This window comes from Sceloporus undulatus, unplaced genomic scaffold, assembly GCF_019175285.1.
Source record: "Sceloporus undulatus isolate JIND9_A2432 ecotype Alabama unplaced genomic scaffold, SceUnd_v1.1 scaffold_17, whole genome shotgun sequence".
In the NCBI taxonomy this organism is placed as follows: Eukaryota; Metazoa; Chordata; class Lepidosauria; order Squamata; family Phrynosomatidae; genus Sceloporus; species Sceloporus undulatus.
The window spans coordinates 1,986,782-2,006,696 of NW_024802939.1; the positions used below are offsets into that span (position 1 = coordinate 1,986,782).

General features: G+C 38.3%; 1 protein-coding gene across 5 annotated transcripts in view; it reads left to right on the forward strand.

The window, feature by feature from the left end:
- Positions 1-19,915, forward strand: part of LOC121917413 (zinc finger protein 521) — a 398,352-nt gene that overhangs the window by 335,248 nt on the left and 43,189 nt on the right. For 2 of the 5 annotated variants that reach the window (XM_042443355.1, XM_042443356.1), the window contains 2 exons: positions 9,696-9,827; positions 14,346-14,461. In XM_042443355.1, coding sequence (XP_042299289.1) covers positions 9,696-9,827; positions 14,346-14,461 — 248 coding nt within the window. Of the gene's footprint in view, positions 1-3,680; positions 3,723-5,800; positions 5,873-5,953; positions 6,007-9,695; positions 9,828-14,345; positions 14,462-19,915 lie in introns of those variants that run through there. The other 3 variants (XR_006101026.1, XM_042443354.1, XM_042443357.1) reach the window with 3 other exon arrangements.

The following is a 19,915-nucleotide window of genomic DNA, read 5'->3' on the forward strand; positions in this document are numbered from 1 at the left end:
ATATATATATATATATATATATATATATATATATATATATATATATCAAAGCTTGGAATGTTTAGTTTGAAAATTAATTCACCAATCAGTAGCATAAACATAATAATTAAAATTGTTTCACTGATTTTTAGGGGAATACTTTTTGTTACTGGCTCCTTCCACAAGACTCTTTTTGTCCTTTTAAGATTGCCTTCCTTCAACGTATATTTTTATTCTACATGGACTACAAAGCCCATAAGGGGTTTGCCTGAGAATTGTGGGAGCCCAGTATACAGTGGTACCTCGGGATACGAAATGCGCGGGTTACGAAATTTCCGGGTTATGAAAAAATCCATTCAAAAAAACTGTTCCGGCTTACGAACGTTTTTTCGGGTTACGAAAAAATTTTTGGTGCTTTTCGGCGCTATTTCACACGAAATCGCAGCTTTTCCCCATTAGCGCCTATGGGTTTTCGGCTTGCGAAGGCTTTTCGGGTTACGAAAGCGGCGGCGGAACGAATTAATTTCGTAACCCGAGGTACCACTGTATCTGGAAATTGTATGCTTGGAGAAGGCCGTCACAAAACACAGATCTCATCTTGCAACCTCTTGTGTTTGTCACTCATCTACATCTCTCTTTTACTTTCCACCCCACCAATACATACACTTCACTCACTCTTCAAATACTGTGTGTGTAAAGGTTAATAAAGAGTGATTTCTTTCAGTTAGAAGACACTGATCCACTGGAAGTACAGCAATAAGTCAGTAGCTACAAAAACTAATCAGTGAATTCACTAATCAGTGAATTAAGACTGTAGAATTTTTGAGAATCCCTGAGCATATGTAGAATATTTTTACATACAACAGACTCACCACATCTTTTCTGGCTCCCCACTGTTAATCAAGAAGTCCATTCTGCAAAGACCAGTGGTAGGCAACAGGTTTTGCACGGAGGACCTACAGATCCCATACAATCTGTGGGCTCTAGTATCTTAATGACCTGGTGTCTAACAAGCCATCTTACCATAACTGCACCCATAATGCTATAATGAAAGTGTTGGGCATAAGAAGATGAATGAGGTGAGGCAAATAGAAAGCAAAACAGGAGAGCTGGGGAGGAAAAGACAGGGAGAAGCCAGGAGAGAACTAACTGAAAGATAGATTTGAGAAAGATTTTTCACTTACTTATCAAAGGGCCTAATATAGTGTTAAGTACCAAACTAAAGAATCATGAAGTTGCAACTCACCCCAAATAATTGCATAATATATATTATAAAATAATATACAATAGAAATCAGTCCAGAGGATAATCAATATAGAGGGGAGGTTGCTGAAGAGAGTGCACCCCTCACTGTCCAATCCCAGAAGACTCATATACTTTCCTTTCATAAAGGCCTATTGTGGGACATCTGCCTTTCAACCTTCCTGAAAGAATGCTAAAATATGAAACCAATCCAAAACATAATCTGTAGAAACCAATCAAGAACATAATCAGTCGAGAAAAAGAAGTTGGTTACAATGTTAGAGTGCAAGAAAGAAACCAAATACTTTATTTCTGTACAGGTCCATATGAGACATTCTGAAACAGTTCTAGCTGCTTGAAAGACTTTGTGTCATTCTAAGCAAAGATGTCATTCCCTACCACCCCTATTTCCTTCCAAGATTCATCTTTTTTTTTCCTTTTCCAAACTTGCCCATCCTTCTAATCAACAAACCCAACTATCTGAGCTTTTGCTCCAGAACATCCTCTTTTAGTGCTTCCTTATCTCCAAGAAATCACACAGATTAGTCTACCTAACAACAGATCCATGGGGCACATTTCCTCCAATTCTAATATTTCTTCTCCAAGGCAGCAGGATTTTCTGTTTTACTGAGTGTGGTAGAGGGAAAGGCACTCAATCTAATGAATTCTAACCGATTCTAATTGCTTAATTTATTAGAGCATATTTCACCTTCAGCATTAATTGAGGAATATACGGTGCTTTACAGACTGCCCAAAAGGGTGGTCTGCTGGCGCCATAATTTTCTGCATAGAGGAGCCCCCGTGGCCCAACCGCGTGGCTCCTTAGCTCAGCAAAAAGAAGCTGCAAAAAGCGGCTTCTTTTTGTGACGCGGAAATGGCGTCACAAAGTGCCAATGGCGCACTTGCAGCATCATTTCTGCTGTGCAATGTGCGGGCACTAGGTGTCCGCAACATCAAAATGGTGGCGCCCATGTAGAATTGGCACCACCATTTTGTATGCGGCAAGCGCGTACTAGGGTTGGGGCGTCCAGAAAGGACGCCCTTTTCTAACCCTAGTACGTGCACGGCACGTACTTTTTGCCCATCTGTAACGGGCCTACGAAGTGAAATCACTAGAAAAAATAATGAATTAATAACTTAATGAGCCAATCAACAAATTAATTCCATGTTCTGTTTTTTTAAAAAGACAAATATGCACATATATAGGAGAACAAGTCAAAAATCACTAATAGCATCACAGGAAATGTCCATCAGATGCTGTGATCATAGATGGGAACTAACTAAATCAAATCAATTAAATTATCAATTAATTTGAAATTTGAAAATGTCTTAATTAAATTTATGTATTTATTCAATGGATTGACAAGTTGCAATTTTATCATAAATCCATAATTACTGAGTTATTAATTAATTAAATGGAAAACAGTTCTAAAGAGCTAACAAATTTTACATTTCCCAGCCAGTTCTTTACTTAGTGCCTGGTTTACCTGGGCTTTTGCAAAACTACTTTTTGCTTTTTGTTAGTACCTCAGGATCAGGGAATTAGAGTATTTAGGCTACAAGAGTCAAATCCTTTACAGCCAAACCCTTACTCATAGACAGTGCAGGTGAGAGAATCATCTTACATAAATCCTTACAATGGACCCTTTTCAAATGTAATACTCAGGATTTATGATGTTCATGTGAATGCCAGTATATAATATATATTTCTTACTTTCATTCTTACAGTAGTTATTGCACTTACTATTAAGATATTGTAGGATATCAAACCTCAAGAAAATAATGTGACAGCACCAGTCTCTTCCAACTCTATGATTCTATAATTCTATGAAAGCATATTTTCATAGGTAATACATTCCCCATTCTTTTTTTTTTCTTTTTTTCTTTTTTGATAGGACAAACTAAGGGATGCTTTTTATTTTTGGACTCCCAACCCACAACGTCTCTGTAGGCGGTAAAATCTGAGAGTTGTCATCCCAAAAATACCCCAATACTTCAATATTCTGATCTAGTTTTTGTGAATGGCTTTCTCATTTAGCGCATGTGTGTTTTCTCACCACTAACATGACAAGATTAAAAAAATAATTTTGGAGTGGAATACTTGAGTCATTCATGCCTAACAAAGGCCTCCAGTTTGCCTGTTTATGGCAGGAGGAAATGGTTTTACAGCTCATGTGCAATTGTATTTTATCTTAATCCATAGTAGCAGTTGCCTATAAATTCCATAGAACTGCTTATTTCTCATCTATAACTCTTAATAAAAAATAGAACTGTGCCAACCTATTAAATCCTTAATAGAATATTCTAATGGTTATTAAATCAATTGACTCTGAATTTCACTTTAATAAATGAGTCAGACAGTATTTTCCAATTACTGTCTTCCACCACCTTTCTAAAGAGCAAATTATTCTGATTGAATTTTTAAAGCTGTTCAGCACTGTTAATTTTTTTTCCTGTAGGTTTGCTGAAAGAATGTAGCTTTGAAGTGGGTACAGAACAGGGTGAGAATAACCTCTTGAAGTGATGTTCCGGCACTACATATTTATCCTAAATGTACATTGCCATGTAGTTTTTCACTGTCTTGTTTATTTTGTTGTGATTTGACGTTCCATTTTAAGTCTCTCTTCGAGTAGGGAGGCAGGTTCTTTAGAACAACTGCCTTTTCTTCATCTTTCCACTTTTTCCAATCTTGTAATAAGCTACAAGGAGCAGCAGGAACAAAAATGTACTGGTGGAAGAGCTGTAGGTGTGTATATAATTGACCTTTTCAAAGCCAAATGGTAACACGGTGTCTGAAAATCAAGGTATTTTCAGAAGGACAGCAGTTAGCTGGGCCAGACTGACATCTGCTAGTTTCTCCAGGTCAGTCATAGCCCAGTACTACTGCTGTTTTAATCCTGTCACTTTCCCAGAATGCAGTAGTGATCAAAGGAAATAGTGCATAGGAACACACAAAGCTATGGGTAAAGAGCTGCAAAGGAATATTGCCTGTTGCCCCAATGTCTAGATGAGTGTTGCATTGCTTACTGTGAATCACAAAAAAAATGTCAAACAAGAAAAAGCCCTTAAATTCATAACTATGGATATCTGTCTTGACTAGCACTAGTCCATCTCATTAGTGAAAAGAAATTCTAAAGATAAATAGCAAAAGTAGAAATCTTTTATCAAGTCAACACAGCTTGTTGTCAAACACAAAGCATGCCTGTGCAACTGTATGTAATATGGAGGGGTAGATGTCAGTCCTGTTCCTCTAAACAGAAAAGGTCCAGCACAAATGTAATTCTCCTAATCTAGAGAGAGATCCAGATACTCTTATCTTTCCTTTTATAGATCCACAGTGTCAGTCTGCTGCTCTTTATGGGAAAAAGTGTTCATACATCTGCAAAATCTAATCACAGCTATATGCTGTATTAAGCTATATGGTGTTAGCCTTAATATTAGTGCAGATAAAGAGTAGAAGCATGGTTAGGTCCAGGAAATGACATGAGGAAGAATTCATGAGAAAGGTAAACCAAGTATTCAAGCCTCCAGGACACTGGCTGTTATCTACTTGATTCAATTTGTAATCTTCTCACTCTAAGAGATTCTTCTTAGTTTTAATAACTAATTGGGAATGTTAACCATTGTGGTTGTTTTTATGCATAGAATAACTTTATCTTTAATGGTTAATATTTTTAACTTGTTTATATTTCCCTAAATTGAAGGGATATAACTGGAGAGACATTATGAATTTTCCAGTTAAACTATTTATACAAGTAGTTTTGTGTGTGTGATTTGAAATATAAAATGTGCAGATCTATCTTGAATTCATATATTCACAGCCTCTAGTTTCTGTAGCAAAATCCTTAGTTTTAGTCTCTGAGTTACAAATGTTAACACAATCTCAAACTTTTCAGCCAGTTCTTTTCAAATTAGAAATGCAGTTCCCCCAGCCATCATTGCATATATTTGCAATCATGCACATACTTATTTCATGTACATATTTATTTCAAATATTCATGTATTGGTTTCTTAATTAGAGTATTCAAAACACTAAAATCCTATTGACTGAAAAGTGTAACATAATTGAGTATATGTTACCTCTCTTACTATGTCTATGGAGGGCTTTGTCTCCACATGAAAGTCCTACTTTTCTTTTGTGAAGCTGACAGTAGAACAGTAGAAGCCTAGCAGAATGGAATGTTTGTGTTTCTGTGCAGTATGAATTGATAAGAACTCGTATATCCCTGAACAATTTTGTGAAATCCCCTTAAAATTGTGATTGCTTTAGAGTATCTAGAACTGCAGATTTGCACTTGGATAACATTTCAGGGACTGGAATTTCTTACCTTCATCATGATGGGTGAGGGATCCAGAGTTCCTTGTCCTAAATCCAGTTGCTATTCCCAGCTAGAGTAAACCCATTGAAATCAATGCGATTTACTTGCAAGTTGATTTACCATTCAATACTTGATTGAATCTAGGGCTCTACTCTAGTTTAGACTAGCAATGGATTTATGTTTTTGTCTTCCACATGCTTTAATGATGTGCTAAACTCCTTAGATTTTTCAGTGCTTAAGGGAATTTCTTCCTTCTGAAGCAGCTAGTGTGGACCATTGTCAGAGACCAGATACCCAACAAAGGAGATACTTGGCCTGATCCACTGTTACAAGTATGAACTTTAGAATTTCAAACAAACAAACTTTAGGATTAATATGAAGACTATTCATTAATTCCATCCTTTTTTTCTCAGTACCATTTGCATCATAATCTGGACCCACGATATTATGCACCCATGCCGACTTTGTGAGCATTACCCTTAAATTTCTTTTTAAGATGAAATTTCATTTTGAAATCAAATTAAAAACACAGGCAATAGAAAGGTGTCTCTGCCTTATATGCAATGTATGATTTCTGCCTTATATTTTCTTGGATCCATTAATACAAATAAATACATTTTCCATCTAGTTCACCTAACCATTTAAATCATGTGAGGCACATTTATTGGTTCTATGGCTACACAGCTGCATCAAAATATCCAGCTTTTGCCTATTCCTGATTGTGTGATGCATCGAGGGTTCCTGGAACATCCTGGATTGAAGGGACTTTAAAAATGTCCCAGCTGGCTGGGGCTGTTGAAAGCAGAAAATCCCAGATTTCTCCTTCATCTCAGGCCAATGGGTAGGTTAAAATGCCGCAGAAAACAAGAAATCATTTAAGAAGACTGGCACTGGTGAGAGTCCCATCTCACTCTCAGGCTCTGGTTGTAACTGCAAAGCCATAGAACTATCAAGTTATTCTTCCATTCCCATCCACCCCCTTTCCCCAACAGGCCCAGATGGCAGGAAAGGAAAAGAGATGAGCAGAGAAGGACTTGTATTTTGTGGCTTGGGCTTAGGGCTTGAACCTAGGGCTAAGCAACATGGTGTAACTTCACTTCCAAACAGTGTTCTAAAAGTAATAGGAGTCCCTTTACTCTCTGGAGCTGTTTGGAAACCTTCCTGTCTTCATACCCGCTTGGGGGGTGGGGGTGAGAAGAAAAAAGAGCTCTTAGCTTTGCACTGGTCCTGAGGTTGAAACATAATGGTAGACAAGGTGCAATGATATGAGTGACTAGAATATGGCAACACTAGATGTATCTGATTTTTCTTTGGGAAGTGGCAAATCCAGAGACAGTTTCCCCCTCCAGTACCAATACACTGGAACATCACAGAACCTGGAGCAGGACTAGGCCATCTGGTACCTTGCAGAGGTTTTGGAGTTCAGTGTGCCTTCCCCTTATGCAGGGATCCATTCCGGATCCCTCTGCGTAAAGGGAAATCAGTGTATGCTGAAGCCCCATAGGAAGTAATGGGGCTCACGTCTGTAGCGCACATTGGCACAGTGGTGCACATGCAGTATGGGTGTGTGTCCCATTAGTTCTTCCAGGGTGTGACAGGCTCTTCTGGCGACGGGCTCTTATGGCACGCCCAAGTAAAACTCAGGTGCATTGTACAACCGGTGAAATCTTCCCAATGGCCATGCTGGCTGGGATTGATGGTGGTTTATGGGCTAATCTATATGTTAAGTGATTTACGTGAATAGCTGCAGATTTCTGCACATTGGCATCGGTGGTTAATTGTCTTCACTTTCATGTGCAAAATTGCTTCTGTTTGCTTCTATTCACCCTCACTCTGCCAAAACTGTGCAGCTATCTCAATCCATGTGAAGCAGAGGAATGATTGCAAGTGTGACTATGTGCAAACCTTTTTTATGTGGTGTTCAAGAAGTTCCCCACCACCACAAAAAGCCTGAACTCCTGTGAATTCCATGTAGCCAGATCACATTCTGTTCAACTGGAATGAGGATTATTGTAATTGTGTAGACTAGCCCGAAGTCAGAGGTGACTTGAGATGGACTTTCCAGAGTACTGAACCTATTTTGGAGAAGGGGTTCAGAACCTTGGATGAATTTTTTAAACTCTGGAATAAAATCCACAACAAATTCATTGCATTGTTGACATGGAAGCCACCAACTGGACCAAAATGTTTGAAGGATATCAAGTTGCCTAGCCCTGGCCCAGAGTCTCTGCAGTCCCCAGAACTGTTTGTGATACCAATACTTATGTAGTAGCTAAGGAAGAGGAATTAGAGCTAGTGTGATCATTCTTATTAGTCTTTAGCAATGTTTTGTTTGTTTTTTCTCAATAGGGTTATTACACAGTCATTGAGGGAGATAGCCTTTGGATTAGAGGGAGTCTGTGCTGTTGAGGGCAGCTGGTTCATGTATTTTGCCTGTTTGCCCTAAGGATAATTTCAAATTCAGGGAACTGCAAACTAAACCAAGGATACAAATTTAATTATTTTGCCTGGGTTTAGTTGCTTATAGTTTGGCAGAATGGCCAAGTGACGGCATATGGGTTACAGGCTGCAAGTCATTTTAATTCAGTCTTTATCTCCATCCATTTTGATCAAATCTTAGTCATAGCTACTTGTCATTGCATGCTGTGTTATATTAAACAGGTGTAGCATAGTGTTATATTTGGATGCTTAGAAAGAAATGCTTTTAAAGAAAAAAACAGCACCTTTTTTGCATCAAACACGTTGGAGTGACACACCAGGTACAGCTGTGTATTGTTGTTTTTATTAATCAGATAGTGTATTTACCTGCAAGATCAAACTATTTGTATAACATACTAGTGACATACAGAAGGACCTTTTCTGAGATATGCTAAGGGAATTGAACCCTGTTACAGCAGAGCTGGGAGCTGCATCTTACCTAGCAACTGTTTCTAAGTAGGACAACCTATCACTGTTCCCATGGTGGAACGAAAGGAGCTTGCAACACTGTTGGGAAGAAAGACTAATGCTAGGCCTGAGATGGAAAGGGGGAGGAGGGCAGCAAGGGGCTGCAGCTCAGAGCAGGGAAGGTTTTAGGATCAATTTTGTGATGCTAGGAATGCCTGTAGCTGAAAAAATAAAAGAAAGGACCTTTGAGGCTATAGTGGGATAGTAATTAATAAGGGGAGGGAAGAGTAGCTCAGGCATTAAGGATACCAGAAGGCTTTCTTGTTCACAACAAAGATTCATGATACCATACAAATTTAAAGCAAAGCCAAAAAAAAAAAAAAAAAGAACAAGTGAAAAAAATGCATGCTTCTCTTAAAACACTACTAATAAAAATGAGTATAATGTTGCACATAAACTAAAGAAAAAGGAAACAACAAATTCTGTCATCCACATACACACACTGTGCACTGGTGCTCTTCCAAATTTAAGTCAACCCAGAAAGCAAAGATTTGCATGGCTTCTGGAAATTTTAAAGTTAAGGCTTTGACAGCTGGCACAGAGAAAAATATGGCCAGGTAGGGTATGCTGGATAAGGATGTTTCTGGCAAGTTCCTTTCCTTGCTGGTTTTTAGGCACTTGTACATTGCAATAAAAATTAAATAGCCTGCAGTCCCTCTGTTTAACTCTGTATGTTTGACTCTCTCCTCCCCTACACTCATAACTGCTTTCCATCATAGGGCCTGCAGAAGCTTGTAGTAATTTTTTAGCTATCTATCTATCTATCTATCTATCTATCTATCTATCTTGCACACACATACATTTAACAGATATAGGATGAATGCTGCTGAGCAAGAGACCTGGCAGCATTTCCTCCCCACCCCACTCCCTTGATCTGATACAAACTGCAGGATAGAAATTGTACCACTTCCAGTTCAAGAACTTTGAGATTTATCTTTTTTATTTAATTGGGTGCATCTGCCTTTTTGTAGTAGTGAACAAGTTCAATTGCATTTGTGCATACTATTTCTTGCTAGTAAACAAATATTTAATAATTGCAGATGAGGGGCTGATTCAGTACAACTGGGCAGATAACTATTTAGTACATGAAGTATATTATTTGTTTGGTTATCCTAGTTCTATATGAACGGTTGTGACCTCTCTGGCAAAAAGATGGAAGAAAAGTGCAACAAATAACAATATACTTTCCTCATTTTTCTCCTCCACCAGATGAAGGACTAAACCATGAATGCAAGCTGTGCAACCAGACATTTGATTCTCCTGCCAAACTTCAGTGCCATCTGATAGAACACAGCTTTGAAGGCATGGGGGGAACCTTCAAATGTCCAGTCTGCTTTACAGGTGAGTATGCTGACAGGATTATTTCCTTTCCCAGCCATGGCCTTAGTTTATTCATGTACATTCTCCAGTGATGTCATTTATGCCAGACTGTGACTTCAGGTCAGCTTCTGTGCGCATATCAGATTAGTTATATTGATTAGGAATTATTTAAAAAGTCAAGTGTGCAGAAGGATCAGACATGCATCTACCTGAATTGCTTTTCAAACTCTCTCACATAATTCACTTTATCATACTTAGTAGTGTAGGATTTTAGCAGTCCTATTTGTTGAGCAGAATATTACTTGGTTTCCCTGGATTTTACTCATTTCTCCATCTGCTTGTATTCCTCAACACCATCTCCCGCACTGCTTTGAAAGACCCTGAACTTTACTAGAGTTTTTCACTGGAATCCAAGGAGTTAGAGCAGGAACAAGGAAATCACCAGTATGCTTTATTATCATAAATACCTTTTATTAATTATGTAATGTACTTTTTCATAGAAACGTCAACTCTTTTTTGTAGTGGTTTTTAATTATATCTGTTTTAACTTTTGTTAGCAACCTTTGATGCCATTATTGGGAAAAGTCAGAATATAAATGAAATAATAGGAATAATAATAGTAACAACAACAACAACAATAACAACATTAAGACTGGTGAGGATGTTTTCTGACCTCTTCTTCCCCAAACTAAGATGTTTTCTCCTCTCTTCATCTGCAAACCAAGACAGCTCCATATACAGAATAGGAGTTCAGTACATGCAAAGTAGCCCTAGAGTCTGGACAGTCATTTCTGAAACTCAAAAGAGCTTTCAAAAGCAGATTGTGATATGTCATGGAGGATGGAATGTCCCATTGAGAGTTAGATTACAAAATGGTGGGCTATAGTCAAGCTCTTGAACATACCTAAAGTAGCCTTTTGGATCATTGCCCTCACTTTTTACTTAATGAAAAAAATATGATATATACTTGGTGTAGAAGACACATGGATATTCTAACCTTAGGCAGAGGTTAAGAGTAAATGGAAAGGATGCTGTGAGGCATCACCTGTGGGCTACAAAGCACTAAGTTGCAGATGAATGCCCGTTGAATCTGTTGTATTCTTTTCCATTTGCTTGTGTAAATTCCTACATTTTTACAGAGCTAAAACAGGATAGGTATAGAATTCAGAAAGATTATTGTTTTCTTCTCATGCTTTGCCCTCCAAAGCATAGCTCACTTTGCTGTGACCTCATTGGTCACTGTATTTGTATGTATGCAAATTTATACATATATACGCCTACATCAGACTACAAAGGTGGAAACTTATTTGCTGCCAAAAGGAAGGAAATATGGTTTCCTGATACCTCAGTTGCTGCTACAGAACAGAGGCATGCTGAAATGTCACTCAGATAATTATGAACAAACAATACGTCCAATCTTCTACACACACACACGCACAGAGAGAGAGAGAGAGAGAGAGAGAGAGAGAGACTCAGCCTTTTTTGTTCATATATACCCCTGAAACAGTCAACACTCTTGACTTAAAGCCAGAAATCTCCATTATTTTTTTACACTGAATACATATTAAATGATATATAGTAGGCCCTTGGTATCAGCTGAGGTTTGGTTCCAGGATCCCTCGTTGATACCAAAATCCCTGGATGTTAAAATTCCATTAAATATAGTGGCTAGTAAAATGGAAGATTATCGCACCAAGCAGAAGCGCTGGTAAATCATCTCTCAAACGTTGAGGAAGTGCACATATGTGAAAGTCTGGCACACTTGCTCAATGTCAGGGAATCACTGGCTCCCTCTAGTGTCACTGAATCATTCAGGGAGAAGGAATGTTCAGAGGAAATTCTCTCTCCCTGAAAAAAACAGTGATGCTAGAGGGAGCCAACGATTCCCTGACATTGAGAAAGCACACCAGGCTTTCACACACATGCTCTTCCTCAATGTTTGAGAGACAATTTAGCAGCGCTTCTGCATGCTGTGATAATCTTCATGGTGTCCCTTATAAAAAATGGAAAATCAAGGTTATCTTTGTGTAAAAAATATTCACAAGCCAAGAATGCTTGAATCCATGGATAAAGAATCTGTGGATATGGAGGGCCAACTGTAAAATTCACTGTTACTTGTGTTCATTACTGTTTCATACATAACAGACTCTGTATGATGCTGATGATGCTCTTACAAAATAATGAACATGTAGTTCTGGACATACTTGAAATTGAAAAGCACAGCTTGGAACCTTCTCCTGAACATCCTCTCTCTACAAGAGCTGGGATGTACAACATCCTTCCAGTTGTGGCTCAAAATATGAGAAATCCTAGCCCGGCTCTTTAGTTGGCATATTACCAATAAGACAAGATACCCTGCCCCCAATGAGATGTATTAACATATTGGATGCAATCTAAGGGAGCCTTGTGGCGCAGTGGTTAAATGCCTGTACTGCAGCCACTCACTCAAAACCATAAGGTTGTGAGTTCAAGACCAGCGAAAAGGGCTCAAGCTTGACTCAGGCTTGCATCCTTCCGCGGTTGCTAAAATGAGTACCCAGATTGTTGGGGGCAAATTAGCTTACAGTTGTAAACCACTTAGACGCTGCTTAGGTGGTATGAAGCGGTATATAAATGAAGCTTGTTTGTTTGTTTTTTTGTAACCTGTACATGTATTTTAAAATGAAACACTTTTAAAGATTTCATGCAGCACTTTTATTTTTAGTAATAATAATGCTATTTAAAATTGTGCCCTAAATATCAGTACTGTATATAAACACAGGATTTGTTTTTCAAAGAGAGGAAAACCAGCAATGTTCACAATTCAATAGTGTATCTATATTATTCTCTATTGATATACTTTCATGAGCAAGCATGATTGTTTGTTCTCTTCATATTATTCTTCTTATTTGGCAACTACACTCCCAATAAAATGCAAGCAAACCCTGTTGTTTATACATACCACTACTTATTATTAACTGCTTGTGTACTACCTGCAATTAACTACCTGTGATCCCTCTTCAATCCGCAGGGAGAGGCGGGAAATACAAATAAAATTTTTTATTTTTATTATTATTATTAGTTGAATAAGTTTACTTTATAATATTTAGTTTTACTTTTCACCACACAGCTTGCATTCATAATTTCTAAAGATATAGAAAGTTTTGCATTGTGAAATGAAGTGGATTTTTTTGTACAATCTGTCATTCTAGAAGTTAAACTTTGGTTGGATTTTTAATATAAACAGTGTACAAAATAGATCTGAAAATTAATTCCATTGAAGGCTATTGCCGTGAAGTTCCCTGATTCAAAATAACAATAATAACAGGAATTGTTTAATATTTCAGCCAGTGGCCTTGTATAAAATGTGTTAAGAAGTATGTAGATAACTTCTGTTCTAATCTGTGTTTTAAAAAACCCATTTTCCTTTTTTGCTGATGGGGTAAATAGATACAGCACATTAATCATAAGCAATGATGTTTTATGAGTAATATGCTATTAAATTATTTCAGTATGTAGAATATTAACAAGAACCTAAATTCACCAATATAAATTTTATATGGAAAATGGAATCCAATCCTTTTTAAGGTAATGAGAAATGTGATTAAAATGTATGACTCACAAGCACACTATTCTAATTCTTTCTTTCTTTCTTTGTTGGCATTCAATTAGAATTATTTTAATGATTAGGAATGGAGTCAAACTTAAATGCCAGCATCTTTAATAAATCCTTTCCCTGCCTATACAGATTAATATTGTAGATGCAAACTTTTTTTAGGTCACAGTGCACCAGGCATCCATCAGAAGTCAGTGCTGCCAACCCAAACACTGCCTCTGGCATATACAATTTAATTATTAATAGTATGTCTCCTAGGTAAACTGTTACACAGTCTTAGGGCCTTGTTTTGTAGTCATTAAAATTGAACATGTTTATATTATTGAAACCCTTGCATTCAGTGTGTACTCAGAGTTGATCTTAAAGTATCCAAAGAGAATTTACCTGCAGTTCTGTTTCACGTTTATAGACATTGCCCCAATGTAGCTGTGGGATATAATTTTTAACAATAACACATTTAAATACAGGATTGTTTGTTAAATTTAACTTTTGGGCAAATGCAAAACAAACAAATAAAAAAAAGACTTTGCCTTGTATTGTTTCCAAATTTCTCAGTAACAAGGATTTTTTAAATGTTGTTTTTGATTTTCAAAGTGGTGTGGTTCATTCTGAAATTATTGTGGTAAGAGAAAATTATTGTGGGGAAAAAGGACAGGGTAGTTTCTAAATGTTTTAGATTTAAATGTTATTTGATTATGTTTTTACCAGACATACAAGCATGGCTCTTTTACAAAGAGAAGAAAAGAAAATTAGGATTTGAATGTAGAGCTGAACAATCATTACTGGTGCCTATTACAGCAACAGTATAATCAGAAATTATAGGGTTCCTGGATAATTGTACCCTTTGCAATTGCTGTGAGTTAATGAGGAAATGTTCACAAGAAAAGTCTCTCTATGTAGAAGACAAATAACAAAAAGTTCACATTTTCTTTTCAATGTTTCAGTATTTGTTCAAGCCAACAAGTTGCAGCAACACATTTTTTCGGCCCATGGACAAGAAGACAAGATCTATGACTGCACACAGTGCCCACAGAAGTTCTTCTTCCAAACAGAACTGCAGGTACTCTGCTCCTTAAAAATGCTTGAACAGAGGGGATTGTAGCATATATTGTTGAACAAAATAACTAAACTAGGTGCACCCCGCTTCTGTGAAACATCAGAATAGGGGCAAAGGGATGGTGAAGCAGAAGGGGGAAAAGACAACTATTTGGAGGAACTATAAAGAACTATCAGGGCTGTAGATGTAGTTGACAAGATTTTTAGGGGAGGGCATGATGTAGCATTATGTCTTGTAATGTCACAGGCAAATGAGCCACTTAAATGGTGTCCAAAGCTAATAACATTTGTATGCCTTACTAAAATATATGAAAAATTTCATAGAAATTCCATTTGGTTTAGGAAAAGCTGATGTGAAATAAGTGTCTAGAATATGTAGAGTTGACTAGCAATTAAATATATGCCTTAAAGTGTGGCACCAATCCTGACATTTGATGAACATACCACTACCATGTTTGGTTGCAAATAAACTTCTCTCCATTCATGCATTGTATTTTTATGTTAACTTTAAATATCTTACATGTAATGTTTATGCAGAAGCAGCCTTTTTGAATGCTAATTTCAAACTCATGGAGTCAGTCATGTCAAAAGTGGTCTAGAGTAATAGAGTCCTGTTGCTGTCTAAAGAGCAAAAATAACAAAAATGGAGGAAAAATAAAGGGGGAAACCCATGTGTTTTAATTACCCTGCATAGTATCTCTGTTCACTCAGATAGTGATTGCTGTAACTTGAACATTCCATACAGAAATTGTTATGTCAGGGTCAAATCTCATCTGATAGTCCTTCCCTTGAACTTAGAAGAAAGCTTTGTCTTTTGTTGAAAGTAGAATTTTTGAGTCTCAAGTGTTCATTTATAAACCCACACTTTGTTTTCATTGGGACACTGCAGTTCTCCAGAGAGAAATAGAAAGGGAGAACATCTAAAGCTTCATATGTGAAGTTAGAAGAATTTATTTGAAAAGGTATTTAAAGTTGCCAGCACTTAAAAACTACGGATTTGTCAGGAACAGTTTTTGCTACAGCTGTTGAAAATAAAGAAAATTACAATGCTAAAAATATTAAGCTATTTTAGACTTTATCAAAACACTCACATGTAATAATGCAGTCCTTTTAAAAATGACTTGATGGCTTTTAATTTATGTATTTATGAATTAAAAATGCACCTTCCACATCCATATGCTAATAAGGCTTGCAAAGCCAAGCACTTAAGATGTCAAATTCAAGTTGTTGTTATCCTGGAATTGTTGTTGTTGTTGTTTGGAATAACAGAAATTGTAATCTTCCACTTAAAAACCCTTGAAGAGTATTTATATTTGTGAAATCTGTCTATTTACAAATATGTAAGAAAGGTAATCAGAATCACCATTATCATTATCATTGATTTTATCTATATCTTTATATTACGCTCTTCCTCATAGGATCTCAGGGTGGCTAACCTTTTCCATCAAAGGTTGGGAACTTCTTTCAGCCCAAGAACATAAACTAGGCCTTGAGCAGACAAGCCCCCCCCCCCAAAAAAAACTGTGGCAAGGCCACACTGGCACCATTCATGCTGGCACCATGGCAACTGCATGCGCCCAGTCCCACCATGGTTTTGAGCCAGGCCAGCAAAAGGAGTAGTTTTTTTCCCCACTCCTTTTTGGCCTGGTTCTTTTTCCTTGGAGCAGCATCTGGGCAGCTTCCAGTCACGTTGATCTAAATGCCATGCCCCAACGTGGCCCGATGGCGGCCCTTTTGGTCTGTCTGTTTCGAGCCTTAGTCTCAGAGATCTCCAGGACTCTATTCCAGTGCTAGGCAAGACCAAAACCAAAAAAAAAAAAAAATGGGACCAAAAATACCAGGATTGTTTAGATTAAATCTCTGACTTCCAGTAGATATGCACTGGGAGATGAATTTTAACTTTTTAGAATGGGGGAATGTACATGAAAGCTGAATAACCAGCTGTAAAAAAATGTGTGTACAAAAGCTGAATAAGAGTGAAAATTATAATCATTTTCTAGGAAAGCCTAGAGTTCCAAATTGAAAACCAAGGTTCGTCAAATTTAGCTACATGATGTGAAATAGTTCTTCCTGATCAACATAAATACAGAGTTAAAATTAGCACTATTTAAAATAATCAAGTAATCAAAATAATCAAATCACAAATATATAAAATAATATATTTTAAATGTCTGGTAACATACTATAAAAGAGTGCCCCCCCAAAAAAAAACATAAAAAGAAAGACTGAAGAAATACTTCAAGATGTATTCATTTTCCAAAAAGAAATATAGAGGGAAATACAAAGGCAGTTTTCAGAGGTAGGAAGAGGAAGGACAATTCTTTATATTTTTATCTCAAATAGTAAAGCCTTTAAATTACAAAAGGGTGGGAAATATGAAGGCGAAGGGGGAACCTGAAAAGGTTGGCAATGCATCCAGCTGGCCTAACTTCTGCCTTAAATGTTTTCAAGACAAGTTTATACAACCAGCTAAGGGAGTCACATATAAAGATAGTTGTGTTTTAAGGTGGAGAGTGTTGCCCACAATGACCATTGGGACTCTTTCAATTCAGTGGTCTTTTACTATATTCCAGAAGTGCTTTTGCTAACCCAAGATTCAATTTTCAAGGCAAACAGATGTATGTACCCCACCCTCCCAAAAATCATGCTATCAGAAGTTTCCATACTTTGCAAACATCTTTTCTAAATGCAAGCCTAGAATTTTCAAATATTGCTTTGATTTTCTTCTGCCTTCCTGAGAGGAACATGATCAAGGGGAAAAGAGGAAGGAATACTTATCGCTGAAGATCATTTTCCTGAGACCGTCATGATAGTGGTGTGTAATACCCATCACGCCTGTCCAAATGGATACATGCAGGAGATCTATTCAAGCAGACCTTTTACAGGATTATCGGCCTACAATTTTAAGTCTCTTCTGGGTCAGCCAAAAGGTTACACATTTGGAATGATGATTCTAGTGCTTGATCAGCTCTAATGATACTATTACTCAAGCTATTGAGCTGCCACTCCTTGGGGCAGAGGTTACTTGTGTTTAATTCTTAGACAGAGACTATGAGAGAGCTTCCAATCAAGCATCTAAGAAAAAAAGATTGTGGTGGCTATGAAGCTAACAATACCACCCTCACTATTGCTTCTGTGATGATTCATAGGTAGCATCAAGTAAGAAAACATTCTTTACTTTCAGTTCCAAGTGATCAATTTAAAACTTCAAGAATATCTTCACAAGGAATAATGGGTAAAGAATGCATTTTTAAATGAAGTAAAGGATTAGAGTTGACATTTCTAGATCCTTGGAGTCACTGAGAAAATGTAGAACAGCCACTGCTTTTTAAGCCCTAAAGACCAACTGTGATTATGCATCCAGTAAGGAATATCTTATCTGTTCTTCTTTGAAAGGAAATCTACCTGAAATCCAATTAACATCAATCAGCTTTAGGGCAACATCTTCATATATAATAATCTAATTTTTCTGAAATCCTGAGAACCAGTAGCCATGATTTAAAGCAAAGAGATACAGCATTAATCAGCACATGTAAAAATCCAACCAAAAACACCTGAATTTAAGAATCATCATAATATCTGAAATTTATATCAAACTGTTGTCAAGAAATCACCACTGCTGAACAAGTTGCCTAAATATGATGATCGTAGTCAGCTGTAGAAAGTAAGCAGTTCAGTGTCAGAGAATATTTCTAAAATAATAATAATAATAATAATAATATTTATTTGTATACCGCCCTCTGGCAAACCAATCCGGGCGGTTAACAACAGTAAAATATAAAATATGACAATTAAAAACACTTTATCCCTCCCCCCCCCTTAAGACAGTATTAAACAATATAACATATTAAAAACACAATACAAGCATAAAACCAGCAGTTAAAACTAAAAACCCTGATATCCCTCTGTTGATCCTCAACCATCACTAAGATGGGGCCACGGGAGGAATGAGGGAATCAGGGAACCTGGGAACCTGGGCCGGGATGGTTAATCTGGAAAGGCCTGCCGGAAGAGATCCGTCTTGACCGCTTTTTTAAAGCTGTCTAATGATGTTATCTGACGGATCTCATCCGGCAGGTCGTTCCAGAGTTTGGGGGCGACAGCAGAGAACGCCCTCTGGGAGGTTGCCGCAAGCCTAGATTTTAGAGGCTGCAGTAAGTTCCTCCCAGAGGACCGGAGAGTGCGGGGAGGATTGTACGGGAGGAGGCGGTCTCTAAGATAGTTTGGACCCAAGCCATTTAGGGCTTTAAAGGTGATAACCAACACCTTGTACTGGGCCCGGAAGCTGATAGGCAGCCAGTGGAGGGACCTCAAAACCGGAGTAATGTGGTCCCTCCTAGATGTACCTGACACAAGCCTGGCTGCCATGTTTTGAACCAGCTGTAATTTCCGAGTCAAGCACAGGGGTAGCCCCATGTAGAGTGCATTACAGAAGTCAAGGCGTGAGGTTACCAGCGCGTGCACAACCGTCTCGAGATCCCTTACTTCCAGAAAAGGGCGCAGCTGGCGTATCAGCCGAAGCTGATAACAGGCACTCCTGACCGTCGCATTTACCTGATTTGTCATCAGGAGCGACGAGTCAAGGAGCACCCCCAGACTGCGAACACAGTCGCTGGAGGAGAGTGTGACCCCATCCAGGACTGGAGGTTGCAACCCAATTCTTGGTTTCGGGGCCGCTACCATGAGCACCTCCGTCTTGTCTGGATTCAGTTTCAATCTGTTTTTCCTCATCCAGCCCATTACCGCCTGAAGACATTCATTGAGAGAAGAGATGCCATCGGAATTCGAGGCCGACGAACGAGATACGGAGAAATAGATTTGGGTGTCATCAGCGTACTGATAACACCCAGCACCATAACTCCGTATTATCTCACCCAGCGGCTTCATATAGATGTTAAATAACATCGGGGACAAAATAGCCCCCTGAGGAACCCCACAAGTGAGGTACCTCTTACTGGAGCTACAGTCCCCGAGTAGCACCCTCTGAGACCTGCCCGAGAGGAAGGACCGGAACCACTGCAAAGCAGTGCCCCCGATACCTAACCCCCTCAGGCGGTCCAAGAGGATGCCGTGATCTATAGTATCGAAAGCCGCTGAGAAGTCTAAGAGCACCAACAGGGTCACACTCCCCCTGTCAATGCTCAGACGCAGATCGTCGGTCAAGGCAACCATGGCAGTCTCAACCCCAAAGCCTGTCCTAAAGCCAGTTTGAAATGGGTCTAGATAATCGGCTTCATCCAAGACAGCTTGGAGCTGAAGGGCAACCGCCCTCTCGATCACCTTGCTCAAAAATGGCAGCAATGACACCGGCCTATAATTCCTCATATCCAGGGGGTCCAGGGAAGGTTTTTTCAGGAGCGGCCTAACCGCCGCTTCCTTTAAACAAGATGGAACATGTCCTTCCCTGAAGGATGCACCGATGATATCCGTGAGGAATCTCATCAATGCATCCCCCCCC